The sequence below is a fragment of the Euleptes europaea genome, chromosome 19 (genome assembly GCF_029931775.1).
Source record: "Euleptes europaea isolate rEulEur1 chromosome 19, rEulEur1.hap1, whole genome shotgun sequence".
Lineage (NCBI taxonomy): Eukaryota > Metazoa > Chordata > Lepidosauria > Squamata > Sphaerodactylidae > Euleptes > Euleptes europaea.
The window spans coordinates 24,081,583-24,109,071 of NC_079330.1; the positions used below are offsets into that span (position 1 = coordinate 24,081,583).

Below are 27,489 nucleotides of genomic sequence, written 5' to 3' on the forward strand. Positions count from 1 at the left end.
CCATGGTGGCAGCCAAACAGAACTTAGGCATAGAGGTCTTCTCGATCGGCAGAGTATACCTCACCCTCCTGGAGAAGGGCAAAGTTGAGGAAGTGGGAAGGGCGATGGACCTCATGATAGAATTCCTTCGGGTTTGCTAACTGTAGCTCATATTTCATGTTGGGATCATGCCGGACACCTGGGAGAAGATAGAAAAGGAAAAACATCAACCCCACCAAACAATTACGACATTCCTTGCTGGAAGCGACTGGTAAGATTTAAAAGGGTTGAAGACAGCTGAGGCCAGACTGGCACCGACATTCAGCAGAAAAGAGAGATGCAACACGGACTCATGCAGAACCCCTTTCCTTGCTGGGAAGACTCTCCATCCTGCTGGATGGGAAGTAATGGTGCAGCCAGGCAAACATAAGCCTCACAGAAACTAGTACAGTGGCCCCCCCTATAAGCTGCTCAAAACACAAGAATTCAGATCAGGGAGACTTTAGCCCTGGTTGTTTCCCAGCAACTAATAAAAGAATAACCAGGAAACAATATCAAAAAGCGTCTCCTTGCAGGCAGGTGTGGGCCATGACGAAGGGCTTTAAAAAGGTAAAGATAGTCCCCTGTAAAAGCACTGGGTCATTACTGACTGACCCATGGGGTGATGTCACATCACCATATTTATATGTTTACCCATAAAAGGTAAAGGGAGTCCCCTGTGCAAGCATCGGGTCATTACTGACCTATGGGGTGACGTCATATCACAGTGTTTACTAGGTACACTATGGGTTTACGGGGTGGTTTGTCAGTGCCTTCCCCAGTTATCTTCCCTTTTCCCCCAGCAAGCTGGGTACTCATTTTACCGACCTCGGAAGGATGGAAGGCTGAGTCAACCTTGAGCCAGCTATCTGAAACCAATTTCCGTTGGGATCGAACTCAGTTCGTGAGCAGAGCTTGGACTACAGTACTGCAGCTTACCACTCTGCGCCCCGGCACTTCTTAAGACAAAGGGCTTACATCCCACAAAAGAATCCTCTCTCCCTCGCAACTCACCCATAAAGTTGTAGTTCCAGGAGCCCTGGGCTGGCACCATGAAGAAGCCCAAGAAGCGATCAGACAGGAGCATCTGGACCCGTTCATAGTGGGAGGGCAGGTAGCCCTTGGGGTTGTTGCCCTTGTCGGTGTTCTGCCTGCCCCACTCGTAGCCACTGGGGGTCAGCTTGTAGGCCGTCAGGGTACAGGAGCCAGGGGTGAAACTGAAGGGAGGAAATCACGATGAAGACAGAAGTAGATGCCCAAAGACACCCTTTGCAATGCCGGAACTAGGGCGACGACGTGTCACACAGTTCCTGTGGTCCTGGCTTCAATCTACCTTCGATCTCTGGACTCACCTGCAGGTAATAATGATGGTCTTTTCTCCATCCCACGAGGGGTTTTCAGCCATGACTTTGGCATGAGTTGTAACATCTTGTGGCGAGAGCTGAGGAGACTCATTCGGCTGTGTGTGAATCCATCCCAGGGGCTCCATTTCCTAAATTGGAAGTGGGGAGAGAGGAGAGGATTAGCCTGCTCCTTGAAGTAGTTCCGTCACTGTGGTTCAGAGGGACAGTGAGAGAAAACCATGGACGGAGGACCGTTTCTTGCCCGGCCTCCCCTGAAGCCATTTGGCCATTACTTGCTGACACAATAGCCCCCTCTCTCTCAGTTGCCACTATGTCTGTCACTTGCAGACTCTGAGGGGCCCACTTCCGCCTCTCTGTGTCACATAAAGACCCCTCCCCCCATCCAACTAAACAAACTGGCTCAACTGAGAGCTGGCATACATACAACCCAGTTCTTCCCCAACCCAAGCAATCTGGGGATGACACAGCCTCTCTTAAGTAAAAAACAAAACACACACAGACGAAGGAGGGAAATCACATGCAACTGCTTACATGGACAAAGGGGAGCGAATGTCAAGTTCTGACTAAAGTCACCTGAAGAAGGGCTCTTGGCAGGACCCAGGCCAGAGTCTGGCTTCAGGTCAAGTTCTGGTTCACATGCTACAAACTCCGTGTATAGTTTCTCATCCTGTTATTCACTCAGCCTGCAATCCCCAGCTGTTGTGTTGTCTACCTTGCCCTGGGAACGTTATCTCGGAAATGTTTCACTTTATTTTTCCTTTCTCTAGCTGAAGTGCTTTTAACCATGTATTCTACCCATGTCATGCCATTAGCAGCCTTCTTTGCTCTGTAGACAGTCAGCTCTTTTATTTACCTTATTGCTCCTAATAAAGTATTAGTGCTTCAGAGCTACCTGCCTGGATGAATCTGCTTTTAAGGGATGCTAGAGGTAAACGCCTGAATCTGACAGCGGGGAAGAATTTCAGATGTACGGAGGATGCAAACAGAGTTATAAGGTAACCGTACACTAAAACCACCTGACTAAAATGGTTCATGGCTAGCAGTTCTTTATAAAGCCCGAGCCACATCAGCCTGACATAGGCCTACCCTATGAGGAACTCCCCTTACTTACCCCAAGGGAAGGCAAAAGTAACTCTTCCCCTCAGGGTTTTATCAATCTTGTTATTGCCTATGGAGGCGCTCTGTTCCTGCACTGGCTGGTGCTAAGCCAATTGGGCAATCCCTTGTGGAGGGGGAACCCTATCCCTCTTCTCTGGGGCCTTATGAGTCACTGTCCTGCTCCCGCTGTTACTAGAGACCCTGCCTGAAGGGATAGTCTGGTTGGGAAGCTTCATTGGAAGCAGAAAAATCACAGGGACCAGGATGCAACTCGCAACAACTTCAGACCCACGAATATAGCCAAGAGGAAGGGAAAGCTTGCCAGGATGAAGGGGTAGGTGGGAGCTGGAGCCCCTTCGGTTACAAAAGGAACAGAAACAGAGGTTGTGAATCCACAGGCACTTTGGCCCGCGTTCCGCTGATGAGGGGCTGTGAACAGTCCAAGGAGGATAGCATTGTGGCTAGAACATACACACCCTCTTCTGGGGACAGGGAATATTAATAATAATAAGAGTTGGTTTTTATATGCCGACTTTCTCAACCACTTAAGGAAGAATGAAACCGGCTTGCGATCACCTTCGCTTCCCCTCCCCACAACAGACACCCTGTGAGGTAGGTGGGGCTGAGAGAGCTCGAAGAGAACTGTGACAAGCCCAAGGTCAGCCATCTGGCTTCGTGCGTAGGAGGGGGAAACAAATCCAGTTCACCAGATTAGCCTCCGTCGCTCATGTGGAGGAGTGAGGAATCAAACCCGGTTCTCCAGATTAAAGTCCACCGCTCCAAACCATTGCTCTTAACCACTACACCATGCTGGCCCATTACAGTAACCAACTCCTCAGCCACCCTGGCTGCCAACTACTACAACTCCCAAGACGTTTTAGATGGCTCTGCCAGACTCACCTTGAGATACTCGTGCTGGGGCAGCTGGCCAGGGAGATGAACGGTCTGATGAGTTCCCCACTGAGGCACCATAACGATGCACCGGATCTCTTTCACCTGGGGGTTGTCCGGGGGGCTCACTCCATACAGGTATCCTGCGATCTGTAAAAAAACAGGCACCCTTGCATCAGCTGCCGCCAACCCAGGTGTCTCAAGGCCACCAAGAAGAACTTTATGAAAACAGGGAGGTAGGAGAGGAAGGAACAGGACTGAGTCCTTATTGTGGCAATAAATCTAACAAAGCCCCTGTGTTGTTGTTTTTAGCACATGGTTATGGGCCCCATGGTTCAGGTTGAAAAGCTGCAGTACAGCAGTCAAAGCTCTGCTCACGACCTGAGTTTGATCCCGATGGAAGTCGGTTTCAGGTAGCCGGCTCGAGGTTGACTCAGCCTTCCATCCTTCCGAGGTCGGTAAAATGAGCACCCAGCTTGCTGGAGGTAAAGGGAAGATGACTGGGGAAGGCACTGGCAAACAACCCCATAAACATAGGGCACTTTCACACAGCCCAAATAATGCACTTTCAATCCACTTTCACTGCACCGTAACAATTGTTTGCAAGTGGATTTTGCCAGTTCACACAGTAAAATCCACCTTCAAAGTGCATTGAAAGTGCATTATTTGGGCTGTGTGAAAGTGCCCATAATAGTATGTCTAGTAAACGTCATGATGTTCTTGCACAGGGGACTACCTTTTTACCTTTTATGGTCCTATCAGAGCAGGGAGAGAGAACAGTGGGATTTTAGCAGGCCATCTATTCGCTGACCGTTGATTGGTTTTAAATCATATACTGGGATTTTATACATTATATTGTTTTTAAATATGTTGTTGCTAGCCGCCCTGAGCCCCGCTCGGGAGAGGGATATAAGTCAACAATATAAATATAAAATGAAGAATGACGCAGGAGAAAGCAGTGCCCAAAAATTACCTTGCAGGGCAACAAGGTTGGAAGTGTTCACGTGGCCAGAAAACTGGAGAGGCAGCCAGGGGAGATGTAGTGGACAGAGGTGCCCAATTTTTCTACAATGAGCATGACCAGGGAGCCCTGCAGGCCAAATATCACCCAAGTTGAGCAGCCATCTCCCTCAGCCCCCCCTTTTACCTTCATCCCCCCCCACGTGTGTGTGTTAAGTGCCATCAAGTCACTTCTGACTCATGGCGACCCTATGAATGAAAGTCCTCCAAAATGTCCTGTCTTTGACAGCCTTGCTCAGATCTTGCAAATTGAAGGCTGTGGGTTCCTTTATTGAGTCAATCCATCTCTTGTTGGGTCTTCCTCTTTTCCTGCTGCCCTCAACTTTTCCTAGCATGACTGTCTTTTCCAGTGACTCTTGTCATCTCATGACGTGACCAAAATACAATAGCCGCAGTTTAGTAATTTTAGCTTCTAGGGTCAGTTCTGGCTTGATTTGATCTGTAACCCACTGATTTGTTTTTTGGCAGTCCACGGAATCCATAACACTCTCCTCCAACACCACATTTCAAAGGAATCTATTTTCTTCCTATCAGCTTTCTTCACTGTCCAGCTTTCACACCCATACATAGTAATAGGGAATATGATGGCATGAATTAATCTAGTCTTGGTGGCCAGTGACACATCCTTACACTTCAAAATATTTTCTAGCTCCTTCATGGCTGCCCTTCCCAATCTCAATCTCCTTCTCATTTCTTGGCTGCAGTCTCCCTTTTGATTGATGGTGGAGCCAAGGAATCAGAACTACACACACAAAACTACATCACACAAAACTAGCAGCAGACCTACCTGCGCACGCAGGTCTGAAATGCAGATGAATTTCTTCAGGACATTCTTGGGGAGGATGTAGGTGTAGCCGGTCTCCTTGATGTCATCTGACGAGACATAGATGTGGTTTGTCCGTAAGTGGAGATTGGCTGCAGAAATTGCCCTGTTTTATTGCGGGGGGAAGGGGGGGAGAGACAGAGGGTTGTTGAGTGCTTCAGGACAACGCCTTGGAAAAGCCACCCCCGTCGAGCCCGCAGCCAGGGCTTTGCCACCCACCTTACGCGCCACTCGGTCTTCGAGGAGAAGGTCTGCGTCTCGTAGTTGCTGGTGGTGGATGTGATGATCTCGTCGCCGTGCTTGTTCACAGTCCGCGTCTGGGTGGCCGTCAGCTGCGACTGCTCCTTGGTCTGCTTCTCGATCTCCGCGATCTGCTGCCGCTGCTGCGAGGGAGCCGAGATCTCCATGCCCAGGATGATGTCTCGGATCTCAGACTGTGTCAGAGAAGCCACGTTCACACTGGCGGGAAAACGAGAGCGAGCGGGGAAAGGGCAAACGGTTTTGATTAGAGCCAAGTGCAAAGAGAAAGAAGAAGAGCAGAGCAGTCTGAGTATTGTTTGAGGAATGGAAATCATTACGTCCTGGGATTTCATTCCCAGTGAAATCCACAAGGGCTGCCTACTTGTTTTTCTTGCCATAGTCTGCCAGGATCAGATCCTTCAGTTGCACCTCCACCTTGATCCACTCTTCATCCGTCAAGGTGGGCCAGATATGGTGAGGCTCAGTGATGGTCGTCTTGTCTGGCTTCAAGATAACCTTTGCCCGGTCGTTGTTCACGTGCAGTGCCCGAAGAATGAGAATCAGACGGGAGAACGCCTGGAGGAGAAGGACAAAGCAGACAGAGATCGCTTAAGCGTGATGCTCTTTTTAAAATTTTATTTGGTTATTTCATTCAATTTATATCCCATCATTTTCCTGACCAAGGATGGGCTCAGGGTGGCTAACAATCCAAGAGCTATACAAACATTTACGTCAGATCACAATGGGTATCCATGTTAGTCTGTCTGTAGCAGTAGAAAAAGAGCAAGACTTCAGTAGCACCTTAAAGACTAACAAAATTTTTGGCAGGGTATGAGCTTTCGTGAGCCACAGCTCACTTCTTCAGAAAGCTCATACCCTGCCAGAAATTTTGTTAGTCTTTAAGGTGCTACTGGGCTCAAACATTTATGTTATGTTAGATATCAAAACACACTCAAAATAGATGGTGCCAAAACCATAAAGCCCCCATGTCATATGGGTGAATAGTAGGGGACCCAGCCAAACAAGATGGGGGCAATTAAGGTACTACTGGGCTCAAACACTTACGTTATGTTAGATATCAAAACACGCTTAAAATAAAAAATTAAATTTTAATCACAATAGATGGTGCCAAAATTATAACACCCCCATATCATATGGGTGAATAGCAGGGGACCCAGCCAAACAAGATGGGAGCATAAATCCTCAAGGGGTCCAGCAGGGGAGGCCAACTGATGTACAGCGGTCACTGTCCTCAACCGTAGGCCTGGTGGAACATCTCTGTCTTACAGGCCCTGATGGACTGAACTAAGTCCCGCAGGGCCTGGGTGTCACTTGACAGAGAGTTCCACCAGGCCAAGGCTGAAAAAGCCCTGGCTCTGGTCGAGGACAGCTGGTTCTATTTACAGGACAAGCAGCCCCGAGGCAGGCTGCCCGGGACGCCCACCTAGGGACACGTTCTGAGTTCACACTGGTAACCTGCGGCAGGCGCTCAAGAGTGGAACGAAAGCTGGTTCGTCGGACTGAGGCCTGCCTGGCTGCACTACGCCTACATCCTTACCGTGTAGGAGGAAATGGTCTTCAGCCAGTCGTCGTAGAGGTTGAAGAGAACCATCTGGGGTTCTGTAGCCTTCAGGATGAGGTCTCCAAACTTCTCCACTTTCAGGCAGGCTTGGAAGGGCAGCTGCAGCTCTGAGCCTTTGATCACGATGTTGGGGAAATCCAGCAAGTGCACCTGGAGAACAGAAGAGAGGCAGGACAGAGGAAGGACTGGAGAAGAGAGAATAATGCTGCAACCCACCCTCCAGTCAAGACTGAATTCAGCTCCTCCACTTCTTCCTGTCCACCCGCCTGAGGAAAGCCTCACTCTCCTGCCTGCCTACCTCCAGAGGGTCCAACATGCCCTTCCGAGTTACGATTATCTGTTTCGGCTGCTCCTCCACAGGCAAGGATCGGATCAAGGCCGCCACCTCCTCAGCTGTCTTCCACTTGGCCAGCTGGCAGAGGAAAGAGGTTCTGAGTGAGAACAGGGTGCAGAGACCCACCTGGTCTGCTACATCTTTCACGATCCAGGCTCAAGGCCGGCAGCTGGACCACCCTCATCCGAATCTGAGGCAGACTCTGTCTCCCTCCCTTCCTCACCTGGCCCAATCGCTTCTGTCCTGCCCACACAGACGTATGGATGATCTTCAGGAAGAGCTGCCCTGTGCGGGGATTGAAGATGAATATGGCCCCGTTGATGGGCTTTGTTGTCAAGTTCCCTTCGAATGTCTGAAAGGAAAACGTTTGTTACTTTTTTAAAAAATCCTCCCCTCCCCTCAAGGTTCAGAACATGGGCTGCAACACAACTGAACGTTAGAACAAGACACAGGGAAACTCCACCCCTGCCGCACCGGGGGCCTTGCCTCTCACCTTGTGAATGGTGACCCTGTACACGTTGGTGTCGTCCACAAACCAGATGATTTGGTTGGAGAAAAGCTCCCCATAGTTCTGAGAGGAGAGGTAGGGCTCAGTGGGCTCCGAAGAGTAAAGCTGGAGGCCTTTGCGGATCCGCTCCCGCAGGACATAGAGAGCAGGGTTTGCCTTCATGATCTTGGCCATGGCCTGCTGGATCAGAGGCTTACTCCCAGGAAACCAGTTACCATAGGCACTAGAAAAGGAGGGCAGAGAAAGACACATCAGCCACTGAGGTCAAGAGCCGGTCTCCCTCCCCTCCCGGCCTGCTTACATGCCCAGACATCACTGGCGTATTGGTACTAAATACAACTCAAGTTGTGCGCCAAAGGCAGCAGTATTTTACAATACAACAGGATGATGTGAATGTTCCTGCCTTTGCTTACTTTGCATTCTTTATGTGAGTGTTAAGTGCCGTCAAGTCATTTCCGACTTGACCTTATGAATCAATGTCCTCCAAAATGTCCTATCCTTAACAGCCTTGCTCAGGTCTTGCAAATTGAGGGCTGTGGCTTCCTTTATAGAGTCAATCCACCTCATGTTGGATCTTCCTCCTCTTTTCCTGCTGCCTTCAACTTTTCCTAGCATGATTGTCTTTTCCAGTGACTCTTGTCTTCTCATAATGTGACCAAAGTATGATAGCCTCGGTTTAGTCATTTTAGCTTCTAGGGTCAGTTCAGGCTTGATTTGATCTATAACCCACTGATTTTTTGGCAGTCCACACTATCTGTAACTCTCTCCCTCCAACACCAAGGGAATTTCAATTCCCAATTTCAAGGGAATCTACTTTCTTCCTATCAGCTTTCTTCATTGTCTAGCTTTCACACCCTTACATAGTAATAGGGAATACTAAGTATGGGTGTTAAAGCTGGACAATGAAGAAAACTGATAGGAAGAAAGTATCTGCTTTTAATGGCCACCAGAACAAATCAGGAGCGAAGCAGCGTACTCTCTCTGTGTGTACGCACGTACCATCAAGTCACAGCTGACTTATGGCAACCTCGTAGGTTTTTCAAGGCAAGAGACATTGGGAGGTGGTTTGCTATTGTCTGCCTCTGCGTAGGCTGAAGTTTGGAGAGAACCATGACTGGCCCAAGGTCACCTAGCAGGCTTCATGGGGAAGAGTGGGAAATCGAACCCGGTTCTCCAGATTGTAGTCCGCCGCTCTTAACCACTACGCCATGCTGGCTCCCAAGCAGCATATTAAAGACCACAAAAGCAACCACCTTACAATTCCACTAGAGGCCCCAGCCTGCAGCAGCCAGAAGGACAAGTCACCCATCATGCCCTCAAAGCACAAACCCAATTCCCCACCTCTCGCTCTCACCCACCTGTGTAGGTTGTAGGCCAGATCGATGGCAATCAGGACGCCGGTGGGGGACGGGTAGATGCTCATGTTGTCTGTGGTGTAGTCCAGGAACTTGGCCCGAGCGTAGCGCTCGATGTCGTGAGAGTCATAGTCGCCCCAGCGCAGCTGGATGTCGATCCAGTACTTCTGTGTGGTGGTGCTATCCATCATGTCCCTGGGTTGGAAGGAAGAGCAAGCAGCTGTCAGGAGGCAGCCGTCCTTCTGGTTCCCAATGGGCCTGGGACTCCACTGCCGCCGGAGGCGCCAAGGAAGACACAGCGCTTACTTGGAGTCCGCCAGCAGCGACGGCCGGGACACATTCCACTTGTACGAGGCAAAGAGGAGTATGTCCGCGCAGGACGAGTTCATCTTGTAGGACTTCCTGGGGTGGATCGTCTCCTTCTGCACTGTCTCGATCTCCAGGGCGTCCAGTTCCTGGTCAAACACCTGCCGGAAGACGGAATCATTTCAATATGGGAAGGGGAGAGAACAGGTATGCAAACAGGGCCCCTACAACTTGAGCTCACAGGTGGTGGGACCTGCTAACTGCCAGGTGGGGCACACGCCTGGAACCGGGGAAGATGACCCGATTTTTGTTGGCTTGCTGCCTCGTAACTCCGACACTCAGCTCTGGCTCCCCTCATCCTCACCTGACACAGATCCATGACAATGCTCTCGTGGATCTTCTGCCACAAGTGGGCTCGGAAGATCTGGATAAGGGAGATCTTCAGGGTGGGAATCTTGCCATGCATGAAGATGCCTGTCAAGTCAAGCTGCACCTGGAAGCCCACGTACACCTGCAAAAGAAAGGCGATGGAAGTGGACTTGGTAGACACACAGAGGCCACCCTGGGGCTAACGCACGCTTCATGGTAAAAAAGAAAAGGCCACCTGGAACCTTGTAACAATGTAATTCTCCCACCGGCTTCCTCCCAGAGCTCTGGGAATGGGGAAAGTCAAAGGATTAGATGGAACAGGTTGAGCATCCTTTATCTGAAATTATCCAAAATCTGAAACTTTTTGAGTGCCAACATGATAAGAACATAAGAAAGGCCATGCCGGATCAGACCAAGGCCCATCAAGTCCAGCAGTCTGTTCACACAGTGGCCAACCAGGTGCCTCTAGGAAGCTCACAAACAAGACGGCTGCAACAGCACCATCCTGCCTGTGTTCCGCAGCACCTAACATAACAGGCATGCTCCTCTGATCCTGGAGAGAATAGGCGTGCATCATTAATATTAATTTTGACTAGTAGCCATGGATAGCCCCGTCCTCCATGAACATGTCCACTCCCCCCTCTTCAAGCCTTCCAAGTTGGCAGCCATCACCACATCCTGGGGGCAGGGAGTTCAACAAATTTATGCCACCTGACCTCATACAACGGGTGGAAGTCAAAACACAGGCACACAAGAGACAGTTTATTCAGTGTCCCCAAGGGAAAAAAGCCCCCTTTGGTTGTGATAAATCTTTTTTGCACTTATTCTCTGCTCTGTGGTGGGTGGCTGAGACAGTGACACCTTTGCTTTCTGACGGTTCAGCGTACACAAACTTTGTTTCATGCACAAAACTATTAAAAGATATTGTATAAAATTACCTTCAGGACATGCGTATAAGGTGTATATAAAACATAAATAAGTTTCATGTTTAGACTTGGGTCTAGGGTTGCCAGGTCCCTCTTTGCCACCAGCAGGAGGCTTTTGGGGTGGAGCCTGAGGAAGCCAAGGTTTGGGGAGGGACTTCAATGCCATGGAGTCCAATGGCCAAAGTGGCCATTTTCTCAAGGTGAACTGATCTCTATCGGCTAGAAATTAGGTGTAATGGCCGGAGATCTCCAGCTAGTACCTGGAGGTTGGCAACCCTACTTGGGTCTCATCCCCAAGATATCTCATATATATGCAAATATTCCAAAATCAGAAAAAAATCCGAAACACTTCCCGTCCCAAGCATTTTGGGTAAAGGATATTCAGCCCTAATTCACTGCTGGCCAAAGCCAGAAGAGCAGAGGGAGACGACTCACGTTGGCCCTGTTGATGGTGGGCGACCACCAGAGGGTGAACCTTCGGTTAGGGATCTGGTTCAGACCAGAGCGCTGGGCATTGGTCAGCTTCTTCCACTTCATGGACTCCTCAAACCCACTGGCCTTTTCCCTGCGAGGGAACACGACAAAAGGGAGCCAATCAGGTCTGGAAGTGCCCTCAAGGGAGGTAACCACCGTCCAACGTGCCACAGCCTTCTTACCAGAAGAGACCCTCCCAGGTCGGGAAATAGGTCCCTTTGAAGAGTGTGTGCTCCAGGATACCCTCCACGCCGCCGAGCGCTTGGATCATATCCGTGCGGTAGTTGTTCAGGTTCCACAGCTTCCCGTCATGGCGCTGGTGAGTCCACCAAAAAGGATTCTGCTTCAGAACCTGGGGGACGGAAAACAGGAGCAGGCAACGTTAGAGGAAGGGGAACAGAGGTCTTGAGGGTGGTTGGCACCTCACATGCCAATCAAAGCTTCGAGTGTGCAGCGGGGAGCAAACCACTGGCCTGCTGAAGAAAGAGGAAAGGATTCTTATAGATCACTCCCCCCATTTCCACAACTCCTACCTGGTACTGCTTAAAATCTGTCCTGACCCTCCAGCCCTTGTCGTAGGCGAGAGTGTGTCGGTCTTTCTGGAAGAGGGTGTTGATGCGAGGGATGCCCCGGTCCCAGGAGTCTTCCAAATCCTCCAGAGTCAGGCGCCTACCGAGGAAGACAGACACGTGGTTGGCTTCTTGCCTAGGCTTTGCAAGCTCCAGGCAACTGAGCCCCCCCAAGGGATGATCTCTCTTCAGCCGCCCAAAGACACAAGACGGCCGGCAGGAGCAGTGGGTGAGTCTTGTCCTTCAGTGGACTGCAGCAACAGAGACACTTTTCAAGGAAGGGGCCATGCCTCAGCAAGAAATCAGTGGGGTGGGGTAAGGAGAGGGAGAGTTGGTTTTCATATGTGACTTTCTCCACCACTTAAGGAAGAATCAAACCGGTTTACAAGCACCTTCCTTGCCCCTCCCCACAATAAACACCTTGTCAGGTAGGTGGGGCTGAGAAAGCTCTAAGAGAACTGTGGCTAGCCCAAGGTCACCTAGCAGGCTGCACATGGAGTGGGGAAACCAACCCGGTTCACACATGTGGAGGAGAGGGGAATCAAACTCGGTTCTCCAGATTAGAGTCCATCGCTCTTAATCACTACACCATGCTGGCCCCAGGCCTGCTTCCAACTCACCTGTTCTGAGCAATTGCCTCCTGCCTCTTCAGCGCATATTCCGCCCACACCCGCTGTGAGTCAATGAACTCGCTCTCCCACGGCTGGATGTAGCGGTACAAGTTGGGGATCAGCTGGTCCTCCTCGTGGCTCATCCCTGACCGGAAGTGAGTAATGCCCACGTCCGTCTGTTTGGACCACCTGCGGTAGAGAAAACAGCGTGGTAAGGGCAGCAAGCCAGGAAGACCCAGGTGAGTGCTATAAGCTCCGGGTTGGAGCTGGACTTACCTGAGATCGGACTGGGGGATGAGGACGTGGCCCATGGACAGCATGCCCAGGCCTCCCAACTCCTTAGGTGTGTAGAAGACCACCGGTGGGAAGCGGCTGGGCATTTTGGAGTTCAGGCCAATCTTGATCCGAGTCTGGATTTTGTTCTCACACTTCACCAGCAGGTCCAGCAGTTCCTGGGTGTTCACCACAGCTTCCCGGAAGTAGGTCATCAGGCCGATCAACGCAGTGTTCCACTTGTTCACGATCTGCAAGGAGGACAAGGTCTCAGCCTCTCCTCCAGGGCAACCCAGAAGCAGTCAAGTCCATAGACCAAGACATTTCCCCTACTTACCTTGGTGAAGGTAGTAGATCCTGAGGCCATAAGGATCTGCCTGACCCTGTTGTGGAACCGCTGCATGGATTCGTCGTCCACTCTTAAGAAGCACTGAGCTGTGCGCTCTTTGGTCACCTACAACAGTGACAGCCAGGACAAGTCAGCTGCAAGGCTGATAACCCCACGGCACTTCACCCAACAGTACTGGCCTGCTTAGCCTTCCCTCCCAAGCCGGCAGCGGCTTTTGCCTGCCCTCTCCCCTTACCTCGTTCTGCAGGTTCCACACGCCATCCTTATGGGTGAACTCTTCATAACTGGTGCGACACTTGGGGAGGATTCGGCATTCGAAGCCGCACATGTTGAACAGCAGGTTGGGGTTGTCCTTGCTGTACACCGACACGAAGCTGTTCTCCCACTGGACTGTGGTGACTGAGCGAGGCAGCCGGTTCTTGATGTCCCAAAACACAGCACGACCACTATATGGGGGGGGGGGGAGAGAAGAGTTAGCCACACCTGGCTCAGAAGCCCACCAATGCCAGGTTGGTGGGCAGAACAGCAGCCCGCCCTACCCTCCCAGAACCCCCACTCACAGGTTGACATCGTGCTTCATGAGGCGCATGCGAGCATCCCTGGGCCAGCACTTCTTGTTGTTGTAGCCCACGATGTTCTCGTTGTTGGGGTCTGGGTGCTCTGTGAGGTAGCGCTGGATCAGGTCCCGTGCCTCGTCCGCTGTGAATCTGAAGGGCAGAAAACAGAACACCTCAAGTCGATGTAAAGTGGCTGGAATCAGCCTCCTGGGGGCCAAGTTAAAGAACGGCAGGCTGCAAAAGGGGGTATGGATAGGCCAGGTGAAGGCCTGGATTCACACCACTCAGACAGGGATAACCTTGCCTAGTTGACTTTGGACCGTTTCAATCTGCCAGTGGCTGAACTCAGAGATGTTAGGGAGACTTTGGATCAGAACAATTAAGCAATGGAAAACAAATGGTCAAATGCTGTGCAATCTTTCTTGGAGGGGACAAAAAACCACTAGAAATACTTTCATCTTTCCAGGGGAGGGGGTTCTAGGAAGGTGGGTGCCACAGACAGTGGTGTGGGGTGCTTCATGTCTCACTTATTGTAATGAAGAAGGGAAATAACTTGGCCGAGGCAGACCCCCCCACACACACACACCTGAGGCCTTTTGGGTTGCCGCAAGAGAGACGTTGTGGCAGAAATCCTAAAACCTGCCACCTAGCGAGTCTGGGACCCTTGATTACATTACAATAAAAGGTACTCAGGTCCATCCCACATCGGACCATCCTGGCAGACTTAATCCCTTTTGGACAAAGGATGAGCCAGTTTAGACCAAGTTTGAATAGGTTGATACTTGCACACAACTTATGAGGGAGACGTATACAGCCCAGCACAAAAACCTAAGACCATCCTACCAGATGGTGGTGTAATTGGTAATATATACAACCTATCACATGCCTGGATTGTTGTATATTGCTTGTATACGTACATGTTTTATATATGATCTAAATAGACCACTAAGGAAGGCCATATAGCCGAAATGTGTTTGGTTTGTGGTGATAGACATCAACCTTAAGAAATGCTATTGTGCTATTTTAACGGTTCTTAAGTAATTTTAATTCTTATATAAAGCTTCCCATAAATTATATATTTTCATTAAATATATATATGTATTTTCTCATCCCACTCAACCTTGGGTACTCAACTTCCGTTTTCTAGGTTGGGTTCTATTCCCCTCCGATTTCTTCTACCAGTTTAGACCAAACCAGGTATTTGTCATGGGAGTTCAGAGCCACTGCCAGATGCTTGATGGAGGTGGGATATGGCTCTGATCGGTAGCAGTAACCGTCGAAACAGCTGACATCAGAGTTGGGGATTTGTGCGGGATTAGAGAAATCCGCATGTCAGAAAGGAGGCTGGCTCGGGAGAGCCAGCGTGGTGTAGTGGTTGGACTAGATGGCCTGTGTGTCCCCTTCCGACTCTACAATTCTATGTATCCCCCAGCCCTGGAAGCACCTGAAGAATATGTGGATGCGGTCGATGTATCTGCAGAAGAGGCGGATGGGGTGGGCCACTTCCGTGGCGATGTCTTGGAAGCTGAGGAAGTCGTTGGGCATCTGTGGGGGGCCGGCCATCTCGCTGGCCCGGTGGAGGCCGAGCACAAGCAGGTCCATCACCAGCCCGTAGTACTGGACAATGAAGGAGGCAAACTGAAGCCCCCGGATGATCCCGTAGGAGTTGGTGTGGTTCATGTCCTGGGTGGGGGGAAGAGAAGCATGTTGGTAGCTGCCGCAGAGTGCTCCAGCCCCCGGCTAGCAGAAGGGGCACAGACACGTTCCCATGGTGCCGAAGGAGGTACCTTGTAGTTGATGACGACGTTGTTCTTGGCCGTCATGTAGTCAGCAATGTTGTGGTCAACGATGAGGCGCAGCAACCTGTTAAGCAGCGTCAGGTCGATCTTCTCGTACATCTTCTCGAAACGGGACTCCAGCATTACGTTGCACTCCCCCTCGCCCGTCTCCCACACGTCCTGAAGGTTGTTGATGCCTGAGGAAAGCAGACAGGCGGATAAGAAGACGCCCGTCTCAACCCACCCACCCGCTTGCTCACAGATGCTGCAGCCGGCAACCAACAACCTCCCGGAAGAAGCCGCAAGTTGACTGCTGTGCGGCTAGAGCCTCATAGCCCCTTTCCCTAGGAGGAAGATGGCTTTGCTCGCTCAAAGTGGCTGCCAGTGGGGAGTGCTCTGTTCATTTAAGGGCGAGATGTTCCCAGCATTTACAGAAGGTATCGAACAGCACCTCCAAACGTATCCCCGTCTCACCTTGGCACCACTTGTACACGAGCAACGGAGGGGGCTCTGTGTCGGCTGGCTTGATCCAGGGAGGAAAGAGCCGCCTCTTGTCTGCCTCGTACCACAGGTACTGGTCCAGGTAGGCATCAGTGATCTTCTCCAGGGGCTCCACGTCATACACCGGGACCAGGTGGCTGTAAAGGTCCATGAACTCAATGCCCACCTGGCCAAGGTGATCAGAGAAGAGGAACATTCAGAAGCCAGCAAAGAATCTTTATTGATTTAGGATACTTCTATGCCACATCCTCAGAGTCCTGATACAGATGGCTTATAATTAAAAGATAAATTTAAAAGCAAACCATTCAAATAACAGCCCTGGCTCTTATCAGCTGGGACTGACTGAGAAGGCGGTGGCTGAAGTCAACGCACCCTTCCCCGAAACTCACCTTTTAAATCTTTTTTAAAATTTTATAATAAAAACAAATATACAAACCATAATAAAAACTGATATTCCTACAAATGATACAGAAGGAATCAAGCCATGATCTCCTTTACAAATAAATCAGTAAACATATTTATGCCCACAAAAAGGAAAGATATCTCAATAATAAATGTATAAGCAATATGTAATAAGATAATATGGAGTACTAATTTATGAATATCTAAATATTTTTGTCTAAAAATTCTTTAATGAACCACAATATTCATATTCATTGGTATATTAAAATGACTTCTAACATTACATGGCTAAATAGACATGATGTTAATTGTTAGATTATGTTTCTACTAAATATTAATTTTTAAAGTTCTACTATTTATTCCCAACATTAAAAAATTGAGTTTTTCACCTTATTTGAACTATATTCAATACAGAATACCAATAAACGTTTTCAAGAATTTCTAAATTTTATATCACATCATTGTACTCCTTTCTGTTCCCTCCCCTTTTTCTTTTTAAGAACAGTGTGAATAGCATGCTTTCCATTTATCATGGAACCTTTTGCTTGGTCTTTGGTTCACAGAGCTAGTCAGTTTTGCCACTGCTGCATATTCTGCTAATTCGCTCTTCCGGTCCTCTCCGTCTGGGCAGAAACTCACCTCCTTGAAGGCCCGCTGTGTCAGCAGGTGTCGCTTGATGCGGGACAAGGCCTCGTGGGGGTTGTCATAGGCCTGCTCGATGAGGCCCAGCTCCTCTCGCTGCGACTGATTCAGACGGGACTTCACACTGGGGAAGACAAAAGTTGGGAGAGTTATGTCTGTGCCCTTTGGGCCCCGTCCCCTCGGAAAAGGAGCCTCCCAGAACCCATCAGGGAGTGCTACGGCAATCGCCCCGGGAGAGAGAACTCAGCATCACCACTTGCTTGCCTGGCCCAGCTGCCGAGTTACCTGTAGGCTTCCTTCAGCCGCTCCAAGGCCAAAATCAGTAGCTTGGTGTCATGCTTGTAGGACAGTGGAGGGAAAGGAATGGGAGAGAACCGTCGACTCTCCAGCCAGTGCACGGTGGTGGTGTAGACAGCCACAGCCTCCTCTGCTGTGATGTATGGGCCATCCTGCAAGTAAAGCATAATACCGTGGTTAAGAGCGGTGGTTAGGAGCAGCGGACTCTAATCTGAAGAACAGGGTTGGTTTCCCCACTCCTACACATGAAGCCAGCGGGGTGACCTTGGGCTAGTCACAGCTCTCTTAGAGCTCTCTCAGCTCCGCCTATCTCACAGGGTGTTTGTTGTGGGGAGGGGAAGGGAAGGAGATTGAAAGCCGGTTTGATTCTTCCTTAAGTGGTAGAGAAAGTCGGCATATAAAAACCAACTCTTCTTCTTCTAAAGGTCAGTATCTAATGCGCTGTCCCTGACCTAGGCAAGGCCCCCACCCCTCCAAAAGGAGACCCCCCCCAAGCTTCACCTTTAGATAGTTGTGCTGCCGTTCCTGCTCTGCTTTCAGGTACAGCCTGGTCAAGCGCCCCAGGTTCTTCTTGCAGACTGTCTTGTCCACAGTGGCACCCCGGCGGATGCGCTCCCGGTTGTAGTGGGCCGTGTTTGTCCACCAGTCGGCTTTGGCCTTCACATACCTCAAGATCATGTTCTCGATGGGAGTTGGCAGCCCAGGCACCTGGCAGGTGGAAAGAAGTGAAGGTGGCAGATTAGGGGAGGTGGTAGCAGAAGAAGAGGGGAAGGCAGCGAGGGGTTTGAACGGCACTCGCCTTCCAAGGGATGTTGGCTTTCCAGCAGCGCCAGGCTTCGCTCAGGTGCTGCAGGATGGTCCGGGCCTTGTTCTGCTTGATCCCCTCGGGCATCATGTCCAGGATGTCGTGCATCACAGCCGCACGCAGCTCCAAGTCAAAGTGAGATTCCACACGTTGTTTAGTGACTGTCTTGGCTACACCCTTTGAGTGACGGCCTGGAGAAGGGAGGGGAAGAGGGATGAACCGAGAAGCATTCGCAGAAAGGAAGACTCACACCCTGACAAACAACTATACCAGGTCACCCAAGCTGACTGAAGCCTGCGAAAAACAGTACTGAAACGAGCCATGAGGACACTCCCAGACACTTCCTTGCAAAAGGGCTCAGGGCAGGTCCAGAGAAATCCCATCAACTCATCTGGGAGTTCAGAGCAGACTCCGAAGCAACCAAGACAAAGTGCTTCATTGGGGGGGTATTGATGGAAAGGAACATTAAGAAGCGCTACACTGAAACAAGCCAAGTCTCATCCCAACCCTGCTTAGCTGCCTTTGGAGAAAACCCTTCTTTTTAAGAGGAACATAAGAAAGGCCATGCTGGATCAGACCAAGGCCCATCAAGTCCAGCAGCCTGTTCACACAGTGGCCCAACCAGGTGCCTCTAGGAAGCCCACAAGCAAGACAACTGCAGCAGCATTATCCTGCCTGTGTTCCACAGCACCTAATAGAATAGGCATGCTCATCTGACCCTGGAGAGAATAGGTATGCATCATGACTAGTATCCATTTTTACTAGTAGCCGTGAATACCCCCTCTCCTCCATGAACATGTCCACTCCCCTCTTAAAGCCTTCCAAGTCGGCAGCCATCACCACATCCTGGGTCAGGGAGTTCTACAAGTTAACTAGGCGTTGTGTGAAAAAAATACTTCCTTTTATCTGTTTTAAATCTCTCACCCTTGGTCGTCACCAAGCACCTGGTAGGCTTGCTGAACTGCTGGATAAGGGGGCTTTGTTTCTGAGCATCACAATTACCAGGCCTGCCAAACCTTCCCAAACCAAGACCATTGCTCACCTTCAAACTGCCTGGCCAGAAGGTTGCCCAGCCAGCGCTCCAGCAGTGGGGTGATGCCTCGCATAAAGAACAGCCACACGCGCCAGCCCGGAGCCCAGAAACCACAGCCGGGGCCCTTCCCCACAGGCCCCTAGAAAAGGGAGGGGAAACACATTGAAACCACGGGGCAGCTGGGAATTATGATGCCCCCCTTCAATCCCCAGACCCACTCCAGGTTCGGACTCACAGTGTTGAAACGGTAGTAAATGAGGTGCTTCAGGTCTTTGCACATCCGGATCTGCCTCATCAGCTTGTATTTGTATCTGTACATCCCTGTCAGCTGCCCGACGTGGGCAAAGATATACTGCAGACCGTCTGACAGCTTGCGGGGAGGGGAAGAAGAAGAACGCATTAAGAAGTGAAAGCAGCAACAGAAGGGCTGCCCATTTCTGCCAGCCCAGCTCCTATGAGCATCGCTGTCATGGTACCTGGAAAGCATCCACGTTTCCTAAGCGGTACTGGACATGGCTGTCCACCACCAGCTTGGTTAGCCGCAGCACTTCTCGACACAAGTGAAAAGCGTTGCCAAACCGGGACTTCTTCCTTTCCTGCAAGGGAAGAAGAGGCAAGGAGTGATGAGGGAACTGCAAGATGAATCCTTCACCAGCCACCGCACAACCTGCTTTGGGGCTGCCCTGCAAGGGAAGGTGTGGAGCCTTCCCCAAAAAGCATGCAGAAGCTCTTGCATCTGGGAAGCTCTTTGAGGAGGAGGAGGAGGAGGAAGAAGAGTTGTTTTTTATATGCCGATTTTTTCTACTTTTTAAGAACAATCAAATTGGCTTACAATCTCCCCCCCCCCCCCCAACAGACATTTTGTGAGGCAGGTGGGTCTGAGAGAGTTCTAAGAGCGCTGTGACTAGCCCAAGGTCACCCAGCTGGGTTCATGTGGAGGAGTGGGGAAACCAACACGGTTCACCAGATTAGCGTCCACCACTCACGTGGAGGAGCGGGGAATCAAACCCAGTTCTCCAGATTAGAATCCACCGCTCCTAACCACTGCACCACGCCGGCTCCAGATTTCACTCAACATAACAAGTCTCCTCTGACCAGCAATGGCTCCTCAAGATCCCTTTAGGGATGGAGATGCTCATGAGGAACTCTGATGTAGTCTACATGCAGAACCTGCCCCGAATGGAACTGCTGATTGACACCAGCTTTGCAACTACTCCAGGAATGAAGAAGTGGCAGCCACCTTGGTGGTGAGAGTCTTGACAGGCTTGAGGTTGAAGTTGTAGTCCAGGTGGAGATAGTTGAGGTTCTTGCGGTGGATCAACAAGTTGAGCATGTTGTAGCCCTGGCGGCAGACCTGGAGACCCACTTCCACCCAATCCAGCTTGGTCGACTGGAAGAACTTGGTGGCCTTGAAGGAGCGGAAGAGATACCTGAAAATGAGAGGACAGAGAGGGGTCACCTTGTAGCTGGCTTTCTCCCTGGAAACTAGGCCAACGGAAGAAGACTGCCACTCACCGCTTCTTCTGAGCCTTGGGGGGCCGATGCTTGAGCGCGTTCAGGACGTAGTACTTAAGCAGCTTCTGGTAAGAGACCCGGACTTTGACCGGCTGCCCAGCAGGGCAATGCTCCCGGTACCTGAGGGCAAGAATAGGAAACATAAGACTTCTACACCACCAGCCAATAGGAGCTCTGGGAGGCCTATACAGTAGTTTGATTAGCGCTTTGGACATTTAAAAGAAATTCAGTGGGATAACCCTTGCGATAAGAGAAATGCACAAGGGGAAACCAACAATGGCCTCTGCCAACTATTTTGAGAATTAGAAAACATTTCAAGAGGTTGTGGAGAAACTGCTAAAATCCTGTATGGAAAGTTAAAAATACAGAGTGTAAATCATTCTTCTGCATCAAACTGTAATGTTTATTACTAAGAACTGTAAAATTATGAGGGAAGTGTGTGGTGACCGGGAACTTAACTGCCTCGTTGAGTGGGGTGGAGTCCCCATCTTTGGAGGTCTTTAAGCAGAGGTTGGATGGCCATCTGTCGGGAGCGCTTTGATTGTGGGATCCTGCATAGCAGGGGGTTGGACTGGATGGCCCTTGTGGTCTCTTCCAACCTTGTGACATTTTGTGAACTAAGAAGAATGTAGGCCTCTGTGCAGGTTGCCAAGCAGTGGAGCTGATGCTTAGATACCGTTACCAAGGGCATGGTTTTCAGGAAATCTCATATTTTTACGGGACACAAGAATTCAAAATGTGTCACTTCTGATGAATTCATGACTGGATGGTCAGTGACGGTTTAACCACTCGCACTGGCCACTGACACAGAATGAATGAATGAAGAAGAGTTGGTTTTTATATGCCGACTTTCTCTACCGCTTAAGGCAGAATCAAACAGGCTTACAATCACATTCCCTTCCCCTCCCCACAACAGACACCCTGTGAGGTAGGTGGGGCTGAGACAGTGTGACTAGCCCAACGTCACCCAGCTGGCTTCATGTGTAGGAGTGGGGAAACAAATCCAGTTCACCAGATTAGCCTCCGCTGCTCATGTGGAGGAGTGGGGAATCAAACCCGGTTCTCCAGATCAGAGTCCACCACTCTTAACCACTACACCACGCTGGCTCACCAATGAGATGACCCATACTCAGCTCAGAGCTGAGAAACCATCACTGCTGCTATGCCAGATGTCTTGCCCTCCCTACTGAAGTATCTTTACCAGTTCTTGACGAGAGGGATGTCCAGGGCCCGTCGGGTTCGGCCAGAGCGCAGGTTGAAGGGTCGAGGCGCCCACAAGAGCGCAATGCCATTGGCTGTGTTGTCCGAATAGAGGGGCGTGTCCTTCAGGAAGGGCTCCAAGAATTCCGGCAGTTCAAATTCCTCATCGTCGTCGGGGAGAGGCTCTTGACTCTGCAATTGCACACCCACACAGTCAGTGGTACCCCACTCCCAACACAGGGAGCCTGAAGGCGAGTCAGAGGGCACAAAAACCTACTTGGAAACTCTTAGGCCATTTATTCATGGAAGGTTTTGCCTTGGATTTGCCACTCTATAGATGCACATTTCCCCCATCTGAATTCTCAAAACTCTGCATGGGGGCTTATTGTTGAGTTTTGAGAATATGAATGGGGAAAAAGTGCATCTAAAGAGTGGCAACTCCAAGGTAAACCTTCCATGAATAAATAGCCTTAGCCAACAGACTTCGAAAAAGAACAACACACAAGTTCACCAGGAGTCCCCATGGGTAGCTGAATGGATGTTATTTCCATTTCTGGCCCTACGTGCCTGCCAGGAAGAGCTCCAAAGATTTTGCAGAGCCCACCTGCGAGATCTTACTCCCTGACCTCCCAAGTCTGCACATAGTAAAGTCTGCACCTTAAATTATGAGGGACTGGGGATTTTTGTTGCATTCTCCTTGGTTTAAACCACAACTGGAGGCCATAATTCCACATATATTCCTCATGAATAGTATGTGCAGCGACTGAAGAGAAGTGACCTACAATACAGGCGGGTTCTTCACCATTTTAAACAGCATCTATACATAATATGTGTTGCAGCCAACACAGCTAATTAAGCTAATCAGTGACAGGGCAACTCCCCCCTTCCATCATTCATCAGCCTTTTCACAAGTTATCCCACCTTAACAGAGTGTCTGTGCGAAATGGGGTTGATGAGTGGGTCGAAGTAGAAAGCTGGCAGGTCTGGATCCTCAGTTTTGATAAAGACCACGTTTGGTGTGTGATACCTGTAAAGTACATGACATTAGGCAAGCTGTCTCCTGCATTATACCAGCTCAGGCCAGCCAGTCCCCCACAGATCTTACCAGGTGAGATGAACATGGTGGGGGAGGTTGTTGTAAAGATAGGGGAAGGCGATCTTGTACTCAGTCCGGATGGGCTGGCGGATGATGATCTTGTTGATGTCATTGAACTCATTCCAGTCCTCATCCCTTTTTGAATCAGTGAGAGGGGAAAAGGTTATTCGGCAGACAGATCAGAAGGGAAAGCCCCGGGTGCTGACCTCAAGGAAGCTTATATATCACATATTCCATCTTTCTGACCTCTAAGAAGCTCATTTTATCTTTAGCAGTCAACTTAAGAGAGAGAGACTGGCCTCAGTTCCCCCAGGTAGCTTTTGAATCTAAGCCATCTCACTCCTGGTTCCTTGTTCTAGCTGCAACAACATACTGGGCTCTCGCTCTAGCCTTTCCTGGGAGAAATTCATCTCAGTACAAAAAAGTGAGTGGCTAGCACAATACTTCCTGGCCACAGCCCGAGGGCCAAGCACTTCAGGGAGGAATGGAAACTGGATGGAACCATGCGGCAAGCATTACCCGCGCATGCCAAGCAGACCCAAGGACTGCCCTGTGGTCTCATTCCTCTGCCTCCTGTACCTACTCAGCAAAGGTCCAGGGTGGCACGCAAATCAGACTCCCTTAGAAGAGGCCTCCCATACAAGCACCCTCGCTCCTAGAATACCAGCCAGGATCATCACTCACTGCCCACCCCATGACAATTAAGTGCTGTCGAATTACAAGTGACTTATGGCCACCCCATAAAGTTCTCAAAAGGAGCTTCCAAGGCAAGTCAGAAGCAGAGATGGTTTGCCCTTTTGCCTTCCTCTGCTTAGCAACCCTAGTTTTCCTTGGCGGTCTCCCATCCAAGCACTGGCTGACCCTGCTTGGCTTCCAAGCTCTGACAAGCTCAGATGATAGCCTGGGCTATTTAGTCGGCCGCAACACTTACTGCAGGTTAATGTCTCGGACCAGGGGCTCAAACTTGGGGCCCCCTGGGATGGCCATGTTGAGCGCCTTAGAAGTGAAGAAGGCCTTCAAGTCAAAAAGGTAGAAGTAGTTGTCATCCACAAGGTCTGTGAGGAGCTGGTTGGCCAGGCGGTAGAGTGTGGACATCATGGGAAGGGTGAACTGCCAGCGTTGGTATGTGGAGCCATTGACATATCTGCAGAAGCGGGGACAAAGATCAATCCATCAGTGTTTCTTTACCCACACACAGGCCCCTGTTTAGGCTATTTTTTCCAAGCATGGAGGTCTGGGGGTTCTTCTACCACCAGCAACCCCTCACAGGATACCCACTTGCGGTTGTCCCTCAGAGGCTGATGGTCGTAAAACCAATCCAGGACTGGGGCATCCTCCTCAAGGTCCAGCTCTAGCTGGATGGCCTCGAGAGGCTCCACATCCAGAATGTTGTCAGCATAGTCGAGGGGGGGCTCCTCGTCGTCGAAGGGAGGAAAGCGCATGCGCTTGAAGTGGCGGCGGTCCCTCTTTTCTCGCCTCATCATGATCCACATGGACCTGCAATTTATTGTCAAGCATCAAGAACACGTACCCTACCTTCTGGGTGGAGGTCAGGCTGCAGGTACACAAGAGTCAGGAGAGCTCACTTACCCCCACTGGGCAATGTACACCGGCTCAATCACCCAGGGTATCTCATTCACAAAGGAGATAGCACCCGTGATGTGGTACAGGACGGGCACATCCCGGATCTGCTCCCAGGGCATCGGCATGTTCTCTAGAAGCTTCAGGACTGCATGAGGCATGTATTTCAAAGCGCTGGGGGGGGGGGGGAAGAGGATCTGTTACAATGGGTGCTAAGGGCTAGCCAATCACAGTTTTGCACTTGACATAACACATACTACTACCAGGACCTTCAGTTTCAGGACTGGCATTTCACCTCCAGAGTCAGTGCCTCACTGCATTTTACTGACAGTCAAGAGATGTAACATTTCTAGCAATGTCAATGAGTTGGAAAAGGGACCGCACAGAAGAAAGCAGAAAAACACACAATATTAAGTTTATCTGATCTAAAATTACTTTTGTGTTTTAAGAACATAAAATGCAGTATGTATAACATCTGTGATCATGTGGCACCCTAAAGACTAATTTTATCCAGCACAAAATTCCTTGGTTTAGAACCCTACTTTGGCAGATGCAGATGATGGGTCCTCACTAGGCAGACGTCTACATATAAGGTTATGGGGGGGATCAAACAAAAGAATCAAGGGACTGTGAAATGCACAGGGTGAAATGTAATTATGTAAATTACAATGTAATCAAAGAAGACTATTCGCCACAGCAATACCCCACCCCACCGTTCTCTCTTTGCTGGCCTTCACATTTCTAGGGCATTCACACATTGCCTTAACACCCAAGTCCTTCATAAAAGAAATCATACACTTCTTACTAGGTTCTACGTGCAAATCCTCCACAGGATTAGGATTTCTCCCCCTACATACTGAACAGCTACCTGATTCTACTTCTCAGCTTGAGTTCCACGTGTAGCAGTTTCCAGATGCCAAGTTTCAGCCAAAACTCCTTCAGCCAAGCCAAAATTCTGCCCCAACAAAAGCAATGCCAGAAACATCCCAGACAATGCAACATAAGGTAACATTCCCCCTTTTCTCACCCCAAATAAACTCGCTTGTCATGCCGGAATTTTCTGTTGGTCATGTCACCATGGTCACGGATGATCTTCCTCACATGCTCAGGAGGCATGTCTTCCTTCTGGGCATCCACAAAGCCAAACTTCCTCTTCTCAGCATAGCGCTTGGCCTGTAGCTGCTGCCACTTGCGGGCTGAAAAGAGAGAAGATGCCACATGCAATGGCTATATATGCAGCTGCTAATAACCACAAATCCCCCTAATTCAGCACTGTTTATTTGACTGGCAATAGCCCTCCAAGATCTTTCCCAACATCTGGTGATAACACAGATTGAACCTGAGACCTTGTTCTTGCAGAAAAGGTGCTTTACTACTGACATATCTCTCAAGTCAGAGCTCACAGGATGATAACCAACCCACCCACCCCTCAATTAGTCTCAGGTTAAGGTGTCTAGCACGCTAGCAAGGAAAGAACAATTCTGCACACTACCACTAGATCATACCTTTCTCCTGGAGTTTTTCCTCAGACATATAGTCAGGGAGTGGGGTCAAGGGAGCAGGCATCGGAGGGCAGGGCCCCCGGAATGGGAACACACCTGCCATAGCAAGGGAACAGGGCTGGGAAGAGAAAAGAGACACCACAGTAAGAATCCACAGAGACACAAGAGGATTAATGCAGACCACAGCATGGCAATGCCCACAGTTCTTTGGTCTCCTGGAAAGACAGGGTGGGGTCTGAAACCAAAGCACACCAACAAAACATAAGCATGTGTTTAAAATAATAACTCTTCATCTGTAAAATAATTTTCTAGGATGTTTACACTTCTGGAAGACTCAATTTTCCCATGTAAATTACACAGAAGCCCAACCCGGAGGGAAACCTACAAGCCACAAACCAGTTATCATCAGTGTGGGACCTATCCTTCGGGTTCCACAGGGCACACTCCTACCCCCCCATGCTCTTCAATTTATATGTAAAGGCGCTAGGCCAATTCATCCACAGTTTTTGGGTTAGCTGTCATCAACATGCAGATGACACTTCATATATATATATATACACACACACACACACACACACACACACACACACTTATTCAGATCTCCTGGTGATGTGGTAGAGGTCAAGAATCGCTACCTGGTTGCTGTGGTTAAACGGCGAAGGAGAAGAAATCTGGTTTTTATATGCCGACTTTCTCTACCATTCAAGGCAGAATCAAACCAGCTTACAGTCACCTTCCCTTCCCCTCTCCACAACAGACACCCTATGAGGTAGGTGAGGCTGAGAGAGTGTGACTAGCCCAAGGTCACCCAGCTGACTTCGTGTGTAAGAGTGGGGAAACTAATCCAATTCACCAGATTAGTGTCCGCCGCTCATGTGGAGGAGTGAAGAATCAAACCCGGTTCTCCAGATCAGAGTCCACCACTCCAAACCACTGCTCTTAACCACTACACCACGCTGTCTCCTTTCTGGGACTGAAAACGATTACACAGAAAAGCCAATACAATCAATAGAGTAAAAATTGAAACTAAACGCTGAAAAGACAATGGTAATACTGGTTGGGAAGGTGGAGGGCTTGAAGGACTCTATGCTCCCCACTTTCAATGGGGTTCAGCTGACCCTTACTGACTTAGTTAAGAGCCTTGGGGTTATATCGGATCCAACATTACTGTCAAAGTAGCAAATTAACGCAGCTGCAAAAACTTCTTCTAACTCAGGCTAGTCTAGAAGATGGTCTTGCACCTTGATGGAGATGATCTGGGCACCTCGACCCACACCATGGTAACATCAATACTAGACTATCGTGATACTCTCAACATAGGTCTCCCCTAAAAGCCAATTGAGAGATTTCATTTGGTACAGAATATCACAGCTTGGTTATAATCGAGAACCAGGCAGAGCATGCATATCACTCCCATTCTGCAGTCACTCTACTGGTTACCTATCAGTTACCAGGCTTAATTTAAGGTAC

The 27,489-nt window shown here is 49.8% G+C and overlaps 1 protein-coding gene across 1 annotated transcript; it reads right to left on the reverse strand.

Moving 5' to 3' along the window:
* PRPF8 (pre-mRNA processing factor 8) lies at nt 1–26,134 on the reverse strand. The gene is made up of 42 exons (XM_056865210.1): nt 26,023–26,134; nt 25,545–25,713; nt 24,527–24,691; nt 24,215–24,433; nt 23,868–24,080; nt 22,946–23,071; nt 22,762–22,867; nt 21,842–22,032; nt 20,641–20,760; nt 20,366–20,555; nt 19,602–19,721; nt 19,361–19,495; nt 19,135–19,264; nt 18,087–18,283; nt 17,789–17,995; nt 17,276–17,439; nt 16,988–17,114; nt 15,920–16,112; nt 15,455–15,642; nt 15,112–15,350; nt 13,671–13,817; nt 13,346–13,556; nt 13,099–13,215; nt 12,765–13,012; nt 12,498–12,677; nt 11,842–11,977; nt 11,491–11,660; nt 11,270–11,399; nt 9,904–10,050; nt 9,540–9,700; nt 9,237–9,428; nt 7,864–8,101; nt 7,594–7,722; nt 7,335–7,448; nt 7,013–7,186; nt 5,837–6,030; nt 5,434–5,673; nt 5,179–5,320; nt 3,381–3,521; nt 1,371–1,510; nt 1,033–1,235; nt 1–178 (listed from the first exon to the last, which is right to left on the reverse strand). The coding sequence occupies exons 1-42, from the start codon at nt 26,120–26,122 to the stop codon at nt 24–26; spliced, it is 7,008 nt and encodes a 2,335-aa protein (XP_056721188.1). The 5' UTR covers nt 26,123–26,134; the 3' UTR covers nt 1–23.
* Between the last annotated feature and the right edge of the window lie 1,355 nt (nt 26,135–27,489).

Coding starts and splice junctions, on each gene's coding strand:
- PRPF8 (XM_056865210.1), bottom strand. CDS start 26,122: ATGGCAGGTGTGTTCCCATTCCGGGGGCCCTGCCCTCCGATGCCTGCT. Junction 24,434..24,526: donor GTGTACATTGCCCAGTGGGG/GTAAGTGAGCTC, acceptor AATAAATTGCAG/GTCCATGTGGATCATGATGA. Junction 1,236..1,370: donor ACCATCATTATTACCTGCAG/GTGAGTCCAGAG, acceptor TCCTCCCTTCAG/TTTCACCCCTGGCTCCTGTA.